Source organism: Alligator mississippiensis, chromosome 6 (assembly GCF_030867095.1).
Source record: "Alligator mississippiensis isolate rAllMis1 chromosome 6, rAllMis1, whole genome shotgun sequence".
NCBI classification, from domain to species: domain Eukaryota; kingdom Metazoa; phylum Chordata; order Crocodylia; family Alligatoridae; genus Alligator; species Alligator mississippiensis.
The window spans coordinates 9994501-10010033 of record NC_081829.1 but is presented as its reverse complement, the minus strand read 5'-3'; the positions used below and the strand labels follow the sequence as shown (position 1 = coordinate 10010033).

At 45.0% G+C, this 15533-nt stretch overlaps 1 protein-coding gene across 8 annotated transcripts in view; it reads left to right on the top strand.

The window, feature by feature from the left end:
* Positions 1-15533, top strand: part of ERLIN1 (ER lipid raft associated 1) — a 39131-nt gene that overhangs the window by 8507 nt on the left and 15091 nt on the right. For 3 of the 8 annotated variants that reach the window (XR_009462949.1, XM_059729625.1, XM_019488416.2), the window contains exons 1-6: positions 365-446; positions 920-1043; positions 7273-7354; positions 9038-9084; positions 11828-11889; positions 14280-14405. Coding sequence is in view for 6 of the 8 variants with exons in the window: in XM_059729625.1 (XP_059585608.1) it covers positions 380-446; positions 920-1043; positions 7273-7354; positions 9038-9084; positions 11828-11889; positions 14280-14405 (508 nt within the window). In the remaining 2 variants the exon portion in view is untranslated. Of the gene's footprint in view, positions 1-364; positions 447-919; positions 1044-7272; positions 7355-9037; positions 9085-11827; positions 11890-14279; positions 14406-15533 lie in introns of those variants that run through there. The other 5 variants (XM_059729623.1, XM_059729624.1, XM_059729622.1 and 2 more) reach the window with 3 other exon arrangements.

Here is a 15533-nt window from a genome sequence, read left to right as displayed (position 1 = left end):
TTGTCAAGGTAAATGGGAAGGAGCTCTTGGATAAGAACAGGGAATTAATCTTTCCTGATCATAAGTGGCAGTGTGAGCTGTGCAACAGCATGGACTGCCCTGCCTTTGAAATAGGAGTGCCATCATAATGGGACATGAAGGTGGGAGGCTGTGGTCCCCCTCTGTTTTCTGCTCAGAGATGAGAACAGCAGTTTCTCTATTGTTTGTCCTCAGCCCCATGCCGAAGAGAAAAAATAAAATAGATGTTTTGGCTGGATGGAGGGAGAAGCATCCCCAAAAACTTTCATTCCTCCTCTTGCCTATCATCAATGAATTGAGCAGAGAGGAAGCAGCAACAGATTAGCCCTCTTGCCCTTTGGAACTGTGTTTCCTCTGCTGGATGGGAAGGAAGTCTCCCAGTCAGTTTGTGACGGCAGCATGCCAGCTGCTCCTGAGTTGTAGATGTGGTAAGATACGACTTAGAGGATCTTTAGATAAGTCTTGCTAAAGAGGTTTGTGCTTTCCACTAGGGATTATTTTACAACTCGCTGTAAAGCAACAGTTCTCAAACTGGGCTAGACTCAGGTTGCTGGCTCCTTTTCTTTTGTTTTCCAACAAATCGCTTTAAATTAAGCTTAAAATATGTGTGCCACTCCTAATATTGTACTGTTGTACTATGTGAGCAGTGCTGTATCTGGAACAAGGTTGCCATATGTCTGTGAGTAGGCAGGATGATGGGCTGTGTGATCAAGAATGGGGAGACAATCTGTTTGTTTGGGTTGGGTCTAAACTATGAGAAGGTTTGGGAGCCTGTGCTCTTGAAAAGAATCCATAGGCAAGAAAAGATGGGGTATCCTGGTCATCAGGTGACCATAAAATTGATGAATGTGTATGGCAATGGCCCTCCGAGTGTTACAGTGACTGTGTTTTGTTCCCACAGATGATGTGAAAATGACCATGGCCCAGGCTGGAGCAGTAGTTGCAACTGCAACAGGAGTTCTGCTTTTTCTCCTCTGCGCCTCCATTCACAAAGTCGAGGAGGGTCACCTGGCTGTGTATTACAGGTACTGTTCCTAGTAAGCATGTCCAAGCCTCTTGCCAGTAAACAATGTTTTTCTGGGTTTAACCAGAAAATGCAGTACACTTCCTCAAAGGAAAGCTTTGGGTAGGTGATTGTCCAGGTCCATGTTCCATGTCTGGGCCCTGTTTCAGGATATTACCAATACATAAATGATAAAATTGGCCTAAAATCATAAGCTTTTTCTTTAAAAAAAAAAATTCTTGATTTCCACTGTCTCTTTTTTTTTTTTTTTTCTTTTTTGTATGACCTTTCCTACCCTAGCATGCAAAACAAGTGTAGGATTAAAGTACAACTTTAATTGTCTGTAGAGTATGCACACAAACATGGCCTTTGAACTCCTGCGTACTTACTCTGGAGTTCCTCACCAACAGTGTGTCCTGCAGTCTTGAGCACCTGGCCCTAAACCTCCCTTGCCCCCTTCCCACCCAAACTATTAGAAATACCTTTTTCCTAGTAGATCTGTGGATTATTCTTCTTATTTTCAGCTGCTAAGTGCCTGAAAATAAACACACTTTACTGTTCCATTTTTCCACATAAGCAGTTGCTCTGGTTACCATGGAGAAGTTATACAAATGTGGTTGAGGGAGTATTCTCCTGCCAGCAATCTCCAGAAGGTGTGTTTGTCTCCATGAAAATAATTTGGAGCCTCTGATCTAGTCAGCATTTAATGTAGTAAATCATAATAGTCTAACTGTTAAAGTCCCTTCCAGGCCAGCATGCAGAAGTGCAATTCCTACCACTGTGAAGTTTGCCACAGTGTTCACCCTGCAGGCTTGGATTCTCACCTGAATGAGAACAGAAGTCATATCTATGAACTGCATCTGCACCAGAGAAACAGAAAATGCAGTATCTGGGTTCTGCTGCCCTGGGAATCTTCCATTTACATTAAATAAATTATAGCAGTGATAATTGTTAAATGATCTGGGGTATTTTTCAGGTCACTCAGCACAGTGGTACATTCACCATTACTTCAGAGTTTTAAAGTCAGACTGGCTTACTTTAATTAACAAATAAATAATTAAATACAGAATTAAATAACTACAAGAAAAGTGTCTTGTTCTACTGCACATCTTTTACATGTCATGGTGTTCTCTTGTTCTCAAAAAGTCTGTGGCAAAGGTCTGCCCAAGTTGAACAACCAGGGCGTGCTAGTTTCTTTAGCCAGGGATGTATAATGGAGAGATGCAACTAGCATCCTGTCTAGCCATGTTTGACTGCCATCCTGAATGAGCAGGTATCCACTTTCAGGTGTGTCAGCTAAGGACAGCCTTTGGCATGAGTTTAGAGCAGGGATGGTATTTGCACCTTTGCACTTTAACTGCTCCACCATCACACCCTGACTCCCCTGTGTAGTAGGACTTAACTCCCTTAATTTTCTTGCGTACAGAATCCACCAAGGCAAATCAGCTGGCTTGCACTATGCAGGAGGTCAGACCAGAGTAGGTAACAGAGTAGGTAACTGTTTCTTCTGTCCTTAACATCTATGAAAGACCATCTTGGTCTTGATTCAGCTTTATCGCATGCTTTGCACAATGGACAAAATGCAGTTGCGTTGGAAAGGTTTATCAGACTGTTATTTTGCAGACCTCTAAAATGGGGAGGGTTACATCTGACTGCTGCCTAATGGCATGTGAAACTTATTGCAGGACTTACATCTGAGGGATTCTGCTGCAGGTTCTTGAAGTTTTCTGTGTTACAAACTTTCTCAGATGTTCTTAATTTTACTTAAATTAAACAATCATCTTGTCAAATTAGATGCATTGAAGCTTATTGAAGTTTCTTCCTTTGAAATGAGAACCATTTTTTCCAGTGGGGAATAAAACCTTTTTGCTGACTGCCCAACTCTCCCAGCTTTTAAAACTGGCTGTTCTACAAAGAAGCTTCTTTTAGTTCTAATAGTATAAGATGCCATCACCAGCTTCTGTGACCCTGAAGATTGCAATTCTCCGCTCTACTTCTGTTGTGTCAGCCCTTGCACACCTTCATCTTGTGTTATACTGGAGTCAATGTCAGTCTCTCACTTAGTTAACTTTATCTGTGGCCTGAATGTTTTGGTGCATACATTTTCTCATCTGAAAGAAGCTGCTATTCTTCAGTGTGTTCTAGGACCTTGTTCCTGGCTATGGGCAAGAGACTAACCATTAGATTTGCACAGAAGAGGCACTTAGGCAGACATTTGAAGGAGGGTTGGTATTTGAAAGTAATGCACACATCTATCACCAGCTGGATGCATCTTTTAGTAAGCAAGATCTGCTCCACCAAGGGCTAGTTTCCTGTGAAGACCTGGCACAGCTTGCTCTGTATGCCCAGGTGTTGGAGCATTATACTGGAGGCCTTTCAGAGAGTTGGCCATTGCAGCCACACTGCTCTCCAGGATGCCAGCATCTCTGTGATCTGTACGAGGCTTGTAAACTGGCTATCACTGGGTGACAAGGCAAGAACAGAACTCATTCGATTCAAAGCCTCGGAGAACCTGGGGTTTCAGTAAGCCTGACTGAACACTTGCTGCATCAAGACTCGATCAGGAATGATAGCCATTTCCAAGGCCTCGGCACACAGTGTATCTTGAGGCTGTTTTATTGATCTGAGGTCAGTAGCGATCCATGTTTCCGAGTGGGATCCACGTTTGCTGAATACCTGATCATGCCCCCATAGTTGGAAGTCTGGAGGAAGATCCCTACAATCCCCACCTTTTTCAAGACTGTTTTCCTCATGGTGGTGTCAGCCTAGAGGGTGAGGGAGCCCTTGGCATTCAAATTAAAGGGGGGAAAAAGAGTAGAAAACAATAGCAGGGCTCTCACAAGGAAGTGGTGCTTGTCTCTTTGCAGTCTAGCCCAGGCTACCCTGCCTGTCACTGGATGCAGGAGACTGCCCAAGCAGAGAATGGGAAAGGAGGGTGACTGCATTGCTTGGGTGGTCGTAGACCACCACTAAAATGTCTGGCTAGAACAGCTGAGTTTAGGGATTTGTAAAGACCCAGTGAAGGGCCAGGTGCCTTTAAGCACTAAGGGAGTCCCAGAGATGGGGAATGAATTGGGAGATGATTGAGAGGTGTCCAACACAATGGGGAATGAGGAGTTAGAGGCTTTTAAGATACCCTTTGTCCAGTCATTGAGATCACCCTGGGATAACAGAGCGAAACTCTGAGAGGGCCTGAGACCCCTGAATGTGAGGCAGATGTGGTGATAAGGTGGTGTGCATTACAGAACCATCCGTGTGTTGACTTATAGCTCTATATCTGTCTCTTTGGTGACAGAGAAGGCTGTCTTCAGCTTTTCCATTGTCTGGGATCCATTCATGATATGAACTGGTTGGTTGAAGCTACATACAGCTAAACATGGCAGTGCATATCCACAAGATTGGACCAAAACAAGATAGCCTTGTTTCCCCAGCTCTGTTAATTGTTTTCCTAGACCAGTGATTCTTAACCAGGGTGTCCTGGCACTTTGGAGTGCCCTGAGATCTTTTCAAGTGTGCCGCACAATGTTACTACTGTTATGTGTGCAGACATGATTCTCAAGATAAACTCGGAGATTTCAGCTAAGAAACCATAGGGTTAAAATCTTTCTGCCCTATTGCTGTCTTTCTGAGTTCTTTGTGATACAAACATTGCTTTATTATTTTTCTGTAGTCAAAACATGAGTGAAAAGTAAGAGTTGGCATTTTCCAAGGGGTGTCTTGAGTCTTAAAAAGGTTGAGAACCACTGTCCTAAACCCTTGGCTTCTTTCAGATGACCAGAAATAGCAGTCAGCAGGAGCATGTCATTCTGTTTGTGCTTGGCTAGAAGGCTGTGACTTGTCCTACCAATTGAAGGAGCTCCCTACCATGAGCTGTGTTCCTTCCTATTGTTATGGGAGTACAGATTATCTATATGGGACTGCACTTACAAAGCTTCCAGAGTCTAGCTAATGCAAACGCTGACATTACCTAACATTTCCTTTTCCTTTGCACTCTTGTGCCAAAGTCAGCTTGATGCAGTTTTTCCACCTACTCCTTGGAGACCAAGGTCCTGCACTGTGCTCATGGCAAAGGGGAGCAAATCTGAAAGCCTGCAGTCCTTGTGATATTCTGTGCTCATAGGTGAGCTTTGATGTAATTGTAAATGCATCTTGGGAAGTTGGTTGGACAACAGGAAAACTGGAAGAAATATGTGAAGCCAAGAGTGTTAAATGTGGTATGCTCTGGAATACAGAGCATATTTCACCTTTTGTTAGAGGAGCACTTAAGTATTAAAATTACTCCCTGGGGGCAGCTCTCATTACCCAGAACTGCAGTTTCACTTGGTCACTGATACAATTTCTTTGGGATTTCTTTCTGAAACATATACAATTTTAATAATTAAAGCAATGAATACATCTTTAGCTTTGGGAGCTAACTTCTGTTACTGGTGGGTCTTTCCCAGAAAATAGATCACTGTATCTGGTATCCTACCCAAACTCTTTATAGTGTTCTGGCAATAAAAAACCCCAACTGTGCATTCCCTTAAGCCTCTCCTGCTCTCGGCCTGCCCATTATGATGTATGTTGGTCAGGAAAAGACCAACGTCATGGCCTTAAGTCAGCTGTGAAACATGGAAATGAAGTGAAGCCCAGATTTCTGTAAGCACATCTTCCCTCCCATTCATCCAGAAACCTCCAGGCTCTTACCTTTTCCCGGTCAACCTCTGAACTCTCATTAGTGACAGTAGTTTCCGTGCTGCTGCAGAATGATGTGTACAGGGAGTTGGCAAGCAAACGCCAGCTCCCACCAGGCCAGGCAGCAACAGCAGCCCTGGCCTCTGCTCTTGTCTGGCTCTGATCTGGTTCCAGTCCCAGTCCTGGCCCTGGGGTTGGTGTCAGGGTCAGAGCTGCTGCAACCACTGCTGCCTAGCTGGGCAAGTGCCAGAGCCACCATGAGCTCCGTGGCCTGGACTGGAGAGGAGCTGGAGCTGTGGCTGAGGGTAAGTGGCAATGGGGTGCAGGTACAAGTAGGGCAAGAGGCAGGGGGAGGGCAAGTAACAAGTGCCAGGTACTGGGGGCGCAAGCACGGGGTCAGGCGGTGTAGGGAGCAAGTGGCTGGTGGGAGACGGGTAGCAGGGGTCAAGGGATCGGAAAGCAAGAGGCAGGTATCAGGCCACTTGTCCACCTGCTGCTGCTGGCCCCATTGCAGCAGGGGAAGGGACAAATGTTATATGACCCTCCAACAACTAGATTCTAGACATGGAAAATGATTAAAAAAATTATAAATTTTCCATGTCCAGAATCTAACTATTGGGAGTGGGGAATAATCTTAAATTCCAAGTTGTTTTGGATTCAGGTAAATATGGTATCTGTGCCTGCATAGTTGCTATACTGTAAGTATCTGTTTAATTGCTTAAGCTTGGATATGAAAGGTCCTATCCACAATGTCAATATCTCATAGCAAAGCCCATGGGGTACAGGAAATAGGGATTTTAGGTCATGGTTTTTGGACTTGAGTTTAATATGCAATATTCTGTTAGACAAGGCGGTATTAATATGTAGTGTCTGAAAAGTTGTTAAAGAGAAACTTACGATATAACGAGATGTTAATGTGGAAGGAAGAGGAAGATTCTTTTTTAGGATGCTTGTAAGCAGCAAGTTAGTGTGTAACAGTATTTTCTAGTACAGTGTACTAGAAGGAAGATTATTTTTAAATTCTAGCCTAGGTAACACTGTCAATCTGCAAGATTGTGCTAATAGATGAGACTTAGCAGGAGTGCTCACTTAGTCTAAATAAAATCTGCATATTTTGCATGTTGCTCATGTGAACTAGATAAGCTGTATATAGCAGTTAGAGAGAATGTTATGGTGTACCAATTATTTTACAAAAGAGCAGATCAGATCAGCCATGCTGAAAAACCTTTTGCATTTAATCTGCATTGAATAGCTTGCTCTTTGATGCAGTGACCAGTAAGGTTGTAAGTCTTTCCTTAACAGCTCCTTTCCAGATACTGTATTAATGCCTTGTCTAATTTTAACTTGGCTTGGGTGGTAATTCAACAGGCAAGCAAAATATCATTTTCTTCCAGTTGCCAGGCTGTGGGAGGACATGCAGAAATTGCTTGGGCTCCTGTGATTACTGGCTTTTGCAGGGCTATGGTCATGTCTGTCCCTGACTGTGAACACATGGAGAGCACTTACCAAGTGTTCAGATCAGTCAGTGATCAATTTTTCAGCCACTTAAGAACTGCCCCATTTCTCTCTCTTTACAGGGGTGGTGCGTTATTAACCAACCCAAGTGGACCAGGCTACCACATCATGCTCCCATTCATTACCACGTTCAAATCAGTACAGGTTAGTATCTCCTAACCTTGAAGCAGGCTAGGTGTGTGGTAGGTGCGAGTGTTAGATACGATGGCAGAGCTGCAGTGTTGCCCAGATCAAAGGATTTTGATCAGCTGTTAGCATCACACAAGCACAACAGATCTAGTGGCAACCCCCTGCTCCCCTCCCTTAATTATCTGAGGCAGCCCTTAGTGTGCAGCATGAACTGTGGGGCTGAGGTACATGGATTCATCCTGCTGACCCCAATGTACATCAAGTCTTATGCTGTCTGCAGTTTGGTGTTAGCCATTGTGGCTGTGCTCTGTGTCCGGTTATGTGTTGTCTGCCTTGAAGTAGATAGACCATTGCTGCAGGGAGTCTGAAAGGGGATGAATGAACCAGTCTGTTGCTGTGGCAGAAGCTTGGATAGCTTCCTTAGAACATCTGCCATGCAAGCCCAATGCAGTGCAAATGGAGGTGAGCTCCTTGGTGCGCCTCTGCTGTGCACTTCCTGCTGGCACACTTGACAACTCCTCCCCCCACATGGCCGGAGCAGGGCTGAGCGTGGGGGTGGGAGCAGATGCAGGCTCAGGGCTCCCAAGCCCTACTGCCCAAGCCCCAGGAAACCTGTGCTGGCCAGGCCCCATTGGTGAGGCACATCTGCCCCCACCCTGTGCACAGACCTGGGGGTTACATGCCCCCATACCCTCTCTCCCTGGGAGTGTGCACAGCAGCAGGCACCTGGGCCCTCCTCCCCACCCCTTGGACGAGCTGTCCGTGGTCCTGTCCCGCTCCCCACCTGAGTCCCAGGCCCCATTCACTGCCCTGGCTGGGCAGTACTGCCCTGGCTGGGCAGTACCCCACCTGAGTCCCAGCCCCTGCCCTGCTCCCTCCCTCACCTTCGAGGCCTCAATCTGCCCTTCCCCCCTGAATAGACTTACCTGTAGGCAGCCAGGGAAGCTGCTCTGTGCCACTGCCCTGGGCTGTACTCCTGACCAGGTGCATGTGTGCACCCCCTGCATCCCCACTCCCTGCAGCCCCTTGCAGGCTGGAACACTGCCAGCCTTCAAGGGGAAACCTGCCATTTCCCACATTTTTTTCCATAAAACCCAGATCCCTGCACAATACTGGGAATCCAGGACAAATACTGTCCCAGAGTCGTGCAGCCCAGGACTGAGACTTAATGTTTCCATTTCAGAACTGTCCTACCCAAGTAGGGACAGGTGATCACCCTACCCTCTTCCTGAGGGGGGCAGGGTTCCTGGACCCCACATACTTGGTGCCTGTGCGCCCCCCCTCATTGTTTGAAGGTGCTTCCTGGCAAGGGATCTGAGTTCTCAGCAGTCTAGGTTCTGCTCAAGGGGACTGCAGTCCCTTCAGTTGCGGAGGGAGTGAGAGTCTGGGGAGGAAAATGGAGTTTTCCCTACCACCATATTCTTCCCAAACAACTGCAGAGTGGGGATCGGGAAGATGTTTCTGCCCCTCTGCTCACAACTGTCAGCGACCGACAGAGGGACTGAGGGTTGCTTCTCCTAAGGTCCCCGTGTTGTGTTCCCTTCCACCCCCCGCTACTTCAGTAGCCATTAGAGGTTGGGCTTGGGGTTTCTTGCAAGAGAGATTCCCTGAACTTGGCTGGAGGGTCTGTTTAGCATTTGCACTTGACTATTGAGGTTTCAGTACATGCGTGAGCCCTGACTGTGTCTCTTATTCCAGACTACATTGCAAACTGATGAAGTGAAAAATGTGCCTTGTGGGACGAGGTATGTTGTTTTATATATGTGTTTTTTTTCTGGCTTTGGCAAGCAGATGTGATCTGATTTTCTCAGCTTGTGGCTAGTTCATTCTTTAGGACACGCGGGCCCAGGACCTGGGGATTACAGGCAGATACTTCTGAGAGTAGCTTTGAGAGTATGAATGAGTGTGTATAAATCCTGGGTGGAGTGTTTGTTCAGAAATGTAGATGTGGGTGGAAGGAAATGGGAGAATACACCAGGTTGCTCTTGTATTGTTTTCTGCAGCTGCCAGAGCTGATATTTGGAGGGCATTTGCACCTGTGACAACAGAAGCCATGCTCTCTAGGTTATAAATTTTTGTCTTAGCCTCTTGTTTACTTTTCTCTACTGTTGTCTGATCTTCTTCTGTTGTCTTAGCGCTAAAGACTAACGCTAGAAGTACTACTACTGATTTCTGTGTTACCTCAGGAAAATAATAGCTACAAATTTTTGCATTGGGCTTAGTCAGGGTGTAATCCCCTATCATGAAACAAACCCTCACAAAAATCCAGGAGCACATGAATCATGGATTTATTGTCAGCCTGATTTGGTTAGAAACTGTTTTAGAGCAAAAAATCTTGAAGTTTAAATGTTACAGAGCACTAAAATTACTTAATGCATTAGCTGAGCCACAGATTCTCAACCACGGTGCCCTGAGATGCTTTTAAAGGTGCCATGGGGTACTGCTCAATATTAGCACTATTAGGTGTGCAAATGTCTACCCATGATTCACAAGATAAACCCAGGCATTCTATATTTTAATCCATAATGTCAAAAACATTCTGACCTGTTGTAGTCTTTCTGACTGCTTTGCCACAGAACAATTGCTCTATTTTTTTTTCCTGTGGTCAAAAACCACATGAAAGCTAAGCTGGCATTTTCTGAGAGGTGCCTTGAGTATGAAAAGGTTGAGATCCACTGATTATAAGCTCTAAAGTCGTGGAAACAACTCTTTGTACATGTTTCACAAGATAACTTAAACAAGTTCAAAAGATCCCAAATGCTTGTATTTATGCTGTGTAAGAGCGATGTTGTAGCTGTGATGGTCCAGAAAAGATGCAGGGCACGGAGTCCATTGCAAGTGGTGGATTATTTATTTACATGCACGTTTGTGCATTACTAATGTTGCAGAACTGACCTCTTGAGTCAAGAAAATTTCAGAAGAAATCTTGTGAAACATTAGCTCGGTGACATTACTCATCCCTATTATTTTAAAACCTGGTGATGCCAGAGGTGACAGCTCAGTGGGAATTCACTTTACAGCAACATCTGCTTGCTATCCTCCAGCGTGACAAAAGCCACAGACCTTTTTCCTATCCAGCAGTGACATGTATTTCCATCAGGAATGTCTCCCCTCCTCAAGCCTTACCTATGATTCTCTTTGATAGGGCCTCTTTTTAAACCTATGTCCTCTTTTTATATCATTTGTCTATTCAAATAACCCAGACTGTTGATCAAGAAGCTCACAAGACCTGCCAGCAGAGCCCACAAAATCTCAAACAGGAGTTTTTCATTGCTGAGCCTGTGCTAGTTATTTTCTGGCCCTGAGGATCTTTCCTGCAGACACCACCTCTCTGCTGGCATAGCTCAGTTCATCCCTAACAGAGTTTGTTAGTTCCTTGCTGTGAAAAACGTCTGATTTTGGAGCAGACAGGTCTCTGGCACTGTGAACCCCTTGAGTGGTGTTTAGAATGTCCCCTTGGCTGTTGTGGATGGTATCTGTTTCCCATAAAATAGACTTGGCTTCAACTAAGAATTTTCCTGTTTTGAGGGGATTAAGAAGTCTAAGGAAGAAGAACATGCAAAGATAAAGAATAGAAAAATGTTGGAAGTAGCTAACTATTTCAGAGCTTTGGGGCAAGCCCACAGGTTTCATTACAGGTGGGAGGACTGCAATTTGAACAATAATTCTTGATTCATCTCCTGTACCTTCCCTCAAGGGTTACATATGGGCATATTCTAAGTAATAGTAGAGCAGGGCAGAGTTCAGATGGCCTGGAAGCCAAGCCTGGGCTTTGTTTCCTGAGAGAGTCTTTCTTTTCCATTCTTTTTTTTTCCTGAGATAATCAGCAGTATGTTTTGAGGAATGGGTCTGGGAGCACTGTGACAATAGTCTTCCTGCAGTGGCTGTGGGACCTACTGCATTCTCCTCAGTCTTTCTGCTTGTTGTAAGCTCACATCAGAGATGTCTGTTAAAATTTACTAAATGTATGAATTAATGTTTTACATAGAAACATCCATTAGATTATGTAGCATCCTTCTGACAGGCTGGGGAAAAAAACTGAACTGTACTTTCAGCTTGGCAGAATGGAAATTCTTCTGCTTCTTTTCAGTGGATACTTAGTCTCCCCCTTCCCTCCCCATCCCACCTATTTTATCTCTGTCTGTACCTTCCTCATGGTGGTAACTATGGTCATTTAAAGGTCTCTGGGTTTCTTTTATTGAGGTCTCTGGCTCAGTAGAAAGAGGGACCACAAAGTAAAATAAAAGTGCTTTGGGAGCATGCTGGAATACATTTCTAGTTCATGCAAATGGGATGAAGCTGGGATTTACTCTTATCTAAGAATCCCACAGTCTCTTTCATAATAGCATGAAATGGAGTACAGCATGCTGCATAAAAAGTAGATTGCACCACTGCAGGACAAGTCAATAAAAATGATTGTTGTACATTGAACAGGGTCTTTTATGAGCATTTGCTGTCATTACTCAAGTCTGTTTCTTTTTCTTGTAGTGGTGGGGTTATGATCTACATTGATCGAATAGAAGTTGTGAATATGTTAGCTCCGTATGCAGGTATTTGCTCTTTTTTTTTTTTCCTGTTTCATAAAGCAGATCTTTGATTGACTGCATAGGGCTGTTGAGACAGTGAGTTAGTATTCCTGGGAAAGTAGAATCCCCACTGCTTGTGTAATTTTAAAACTAGACTGGCCAAAGCACCGTGCAGTATATCGTAGAGGAAGTGTGTGGTGTCGAAAGGATGGGGGGCCCACACGGTATCCCATGTGTCTGTCTGCACACAGTGTACCTCATCAGGTTATTTTATTCAGTTCAATGTGACCTCCACTGCTCTGTGCTGAAGAGTTTTACTTGCTCCAATCACTGCTTAAACAATAAGGGACTATTTTCAGAAGAGCTCAAACTAAGCCCTGTAATTCTAGAATAAAACTCACTTTTCATTCAAGAAAAAGCAGTTGAATTCTTCCTGTAGGAATAAAACTGCATTCAGCTTTCACTGGGGAACTTAGGAAGCAGGACAAAGTTTTGTCCTGGCTGTAACATAGGCTGCTTGTGTGCATCTTTTCTGCCTGTTTCCCCAGATGCAGAGTAAGGTTGTCCTGTCTTTCAGGGAGGTTGGGAAATGCAGTGCATTGCTTTAAGACTGGTGCTCAACCGTTTGGCCTCACGGGTCAGATAAATGGTGTGGGGTCAGTCCATGGGCCAGATCAAGTCCCATGTACTCAGATTGGGTCACTAAGGCCTGGTGCTGCCCCTTCACACCCCTGCATGCTGAGATTCGGCTCTGGCCCCAGCACTGCCCGCTCCTGACACTGGGATTGGGCCTTGGGGACCAGTGCTGCCTCCATGTGCTGGGATTGGGTCTTGTGGCCTGGTGCAGCACAGGGCTCCCCATAGGTCCAGAAATTTGGCAGCAAGGGAGTGATGCCATTGCTTCCGTGCTGCCAAATTTCCAGACCTGTGGGGAACCCCATGGGCCAGATAGGGCTTGCGGTACAGTGTCATCTGGCCCACAGGCCAAGGTGTGAGCACCCCTGCTTTAAGCCATTGCCAGATCTTTGGTTGGATGCTGCTAGAGAAACAGAGTATAGTTTAGTGGGGCCTCTCGAGGAGTTCCACCTCTGTGCCTGGAGGTCTCACAGATGAGCAGGCGCAGGTGCATTGACCTCCATGCTGCTTTTCTGCGTATGTTTTGCTGTGTCAACTCTTACTTTATAGCACATCTTTATAAGTGAACAGACCAAAAAGTGCCTGCTTTTGGGAATGGGTCTTTGTGCTCAGCCATTGCCGCAGGCAGTGAATTCAATGCATATGGTACAGTTAAACAAGGATATGCACAATTGAGGGGACTTCCTTTTCTAGGAGTAGCTTCCTGCTTATAACAGAGTTGCTCTTGACTTTTGCTTCCCTCTGAAATAGTTGTTTGCCATCTTCATCCTTCTGGGGAGTGAATGCTTCCCTCTAGAGCATAGTAAAGTCAGCTGCCTGACTTTCCAGGTAACTGGGCAAAAATGAGCCCCAAAAACATCAAATTGTTCCATTGGCTAGATTGAGGGCAAATAAAAAGTAGAGTTTGAATGCATCTCAGCTGTGGCAGAACAATCATCTTGCAACAGCTGAAAACCACATCCATTTTCTCTAGTTTGGTGCCTTTTATGTCTCTTGTCACCATAGAATCTGATTCTACTTACGGGGTCACATGTCCCTCCAGGCTGGAATTTTCCAGCCCTGGTCTTTATAGCAATGAATGAGAAGATTGACTGCCTGTCCATGGGAAAACGAAATCCTCTGGACTTGGCCAAACCAAAGCTGATGTTTCAAAGAGCCTTTACTCAGAAGAACTTGCTTTGTTAAGTTTGGAAAGGGGACAGAAAACTGCAAAAGCGAGTACGTGCAGCAAAATTCACAGCCAGCTAGGTACAGCATTTACAAGTTTGTGAATGTATCAAGTGGGGGTTAGGCATTTACAGTGCTTCTGTTTCTGCCCTGTGAAACTAATTGCTTTACAGGAAACTTTTTAAAAGCTCTGTTTGTACCTCCTGTGGAATATAATCCCACAGGAAGAGAAATCTGACATTTTTTTTCCTTCAAATTAAGGGATTTTAATGGAGAAAACAAGTGTTACTGCAGCATCCGTATGTGAAATCACTCTGTTCTTTGCTCTGCTCTTAGACTTAGCATTAACTTGGCCCACTGTGCGTAGTACTTTGTGTTCCTGTTGACATGAGTCATGGCACATTTTCCCCACTTTGTTAGTACAGACCATAAGTCACAGATATGCAATACTTTTTGTATAATTACCCTTCTTATTTAGGTCTTGTCTATGCAGACTAGTGTTCTCCATGTATTTGACTATGTATTTGTCTTTAGATAGTGTGCAAGCAGCAAAGCATTGTTCCTTTACAGTGCTAGAGTTGGTCTCTAGTAATTAAATCTTTTTTCCCCAGTGTATGACATTGTGAAGAACTACACTGCAGACTATGATAAGACCCTCATCTTCAATAAAATTCACCATGAGCTGAATCAGTTCTGCAGTGCCCACACACTCCAGGAAGTGTACATTGAGCTGTTTGGTAAGTAAGTGGGCACTTAAACACACACAGCAAATGGGTGTATAATTTAGCTCAGGATTTTCCAGGGTCTTCAGTCAGATTTGTCAGTTAAGAAGCCCAGCACTGGGTGCAAAACAAGCTTCTTTTGTGAGTACATGTATCTCTTTACTCTAGAATTATTCTGTGTGTGTTGAACAGTCATGACTGTTCATGTGACTTCACACGTCCTAGATTTGAATCCCCCAAATCCTCTTTGTCCAGGAATGTACCTTGGGTGCCAGGTACAGCAAAACCAGCCTGGTGTCTGCTGCTGCACTGCAGCAAAAAGGGGCACCATTTTCCTTTCTTCCCTTTCTGCCCATCGGTTTTCAGGGACATAGATGTCACACACTGCTCAAGCCAACCCTGCACCAGTGCTAAGTGAGCCCTACCCTACACTGGAATCCTCCTTCCCATTCTCTGTTTTCTTCATGGAAACTGAAAAGGACTTTTCAGTCCCTTATCCTCCCTCCTTGACTCCTTACCCCAAAATGAGGTCACACACATCACCCTAATCACTTCATAAGGGACCAGCTTTGGCTCAGTGCACGGTGAACTTGGAAGTCCCATTTGCCTCCTACTGTGTGATGTACTTAGGACTTCTCTTCCCCCTTCTTCCCCTCCCCAGTTTGAAGCCTGGATGCCAGTTGCAGTGCTCCTTTCCTTTACTGGCTTCCTGCTCACTGGAACCAGCATTGGGTGAGGGTTCCCTCTGGAAGAGCGAGTCGGGGCACAAGAGGTTTCCTATTACAGGAAAACTACCTGCATTTAGGCTTCAGTATGTGATGGTAAATCTCTGGCAGATATGCTGTGATATACTAGTGGCAGATAAAAGTTTGACCCTTTGGAAACTGCCTAATTATTAAGGAAACATCTTTTGGAAATAGCTGACTCCCAAGCCTACTTGGAGGTAGGGATGGGCATTGCTGTACTCTGAGGCTTCGCTTTAGTTCTTGGCGTGTGTGTGAGTTGGCCTTTGTTGTCTGCTCTGAGTGATTTTAGAAACAGGCTTGCAGCATCTTCAAGGATGACTAGAGCCAAACCAGAGCCTTACGCCCTTCATAGGGAGGAGAGATCATGTGCTTTGTCCTAGACCTCTGGCTATGTTTT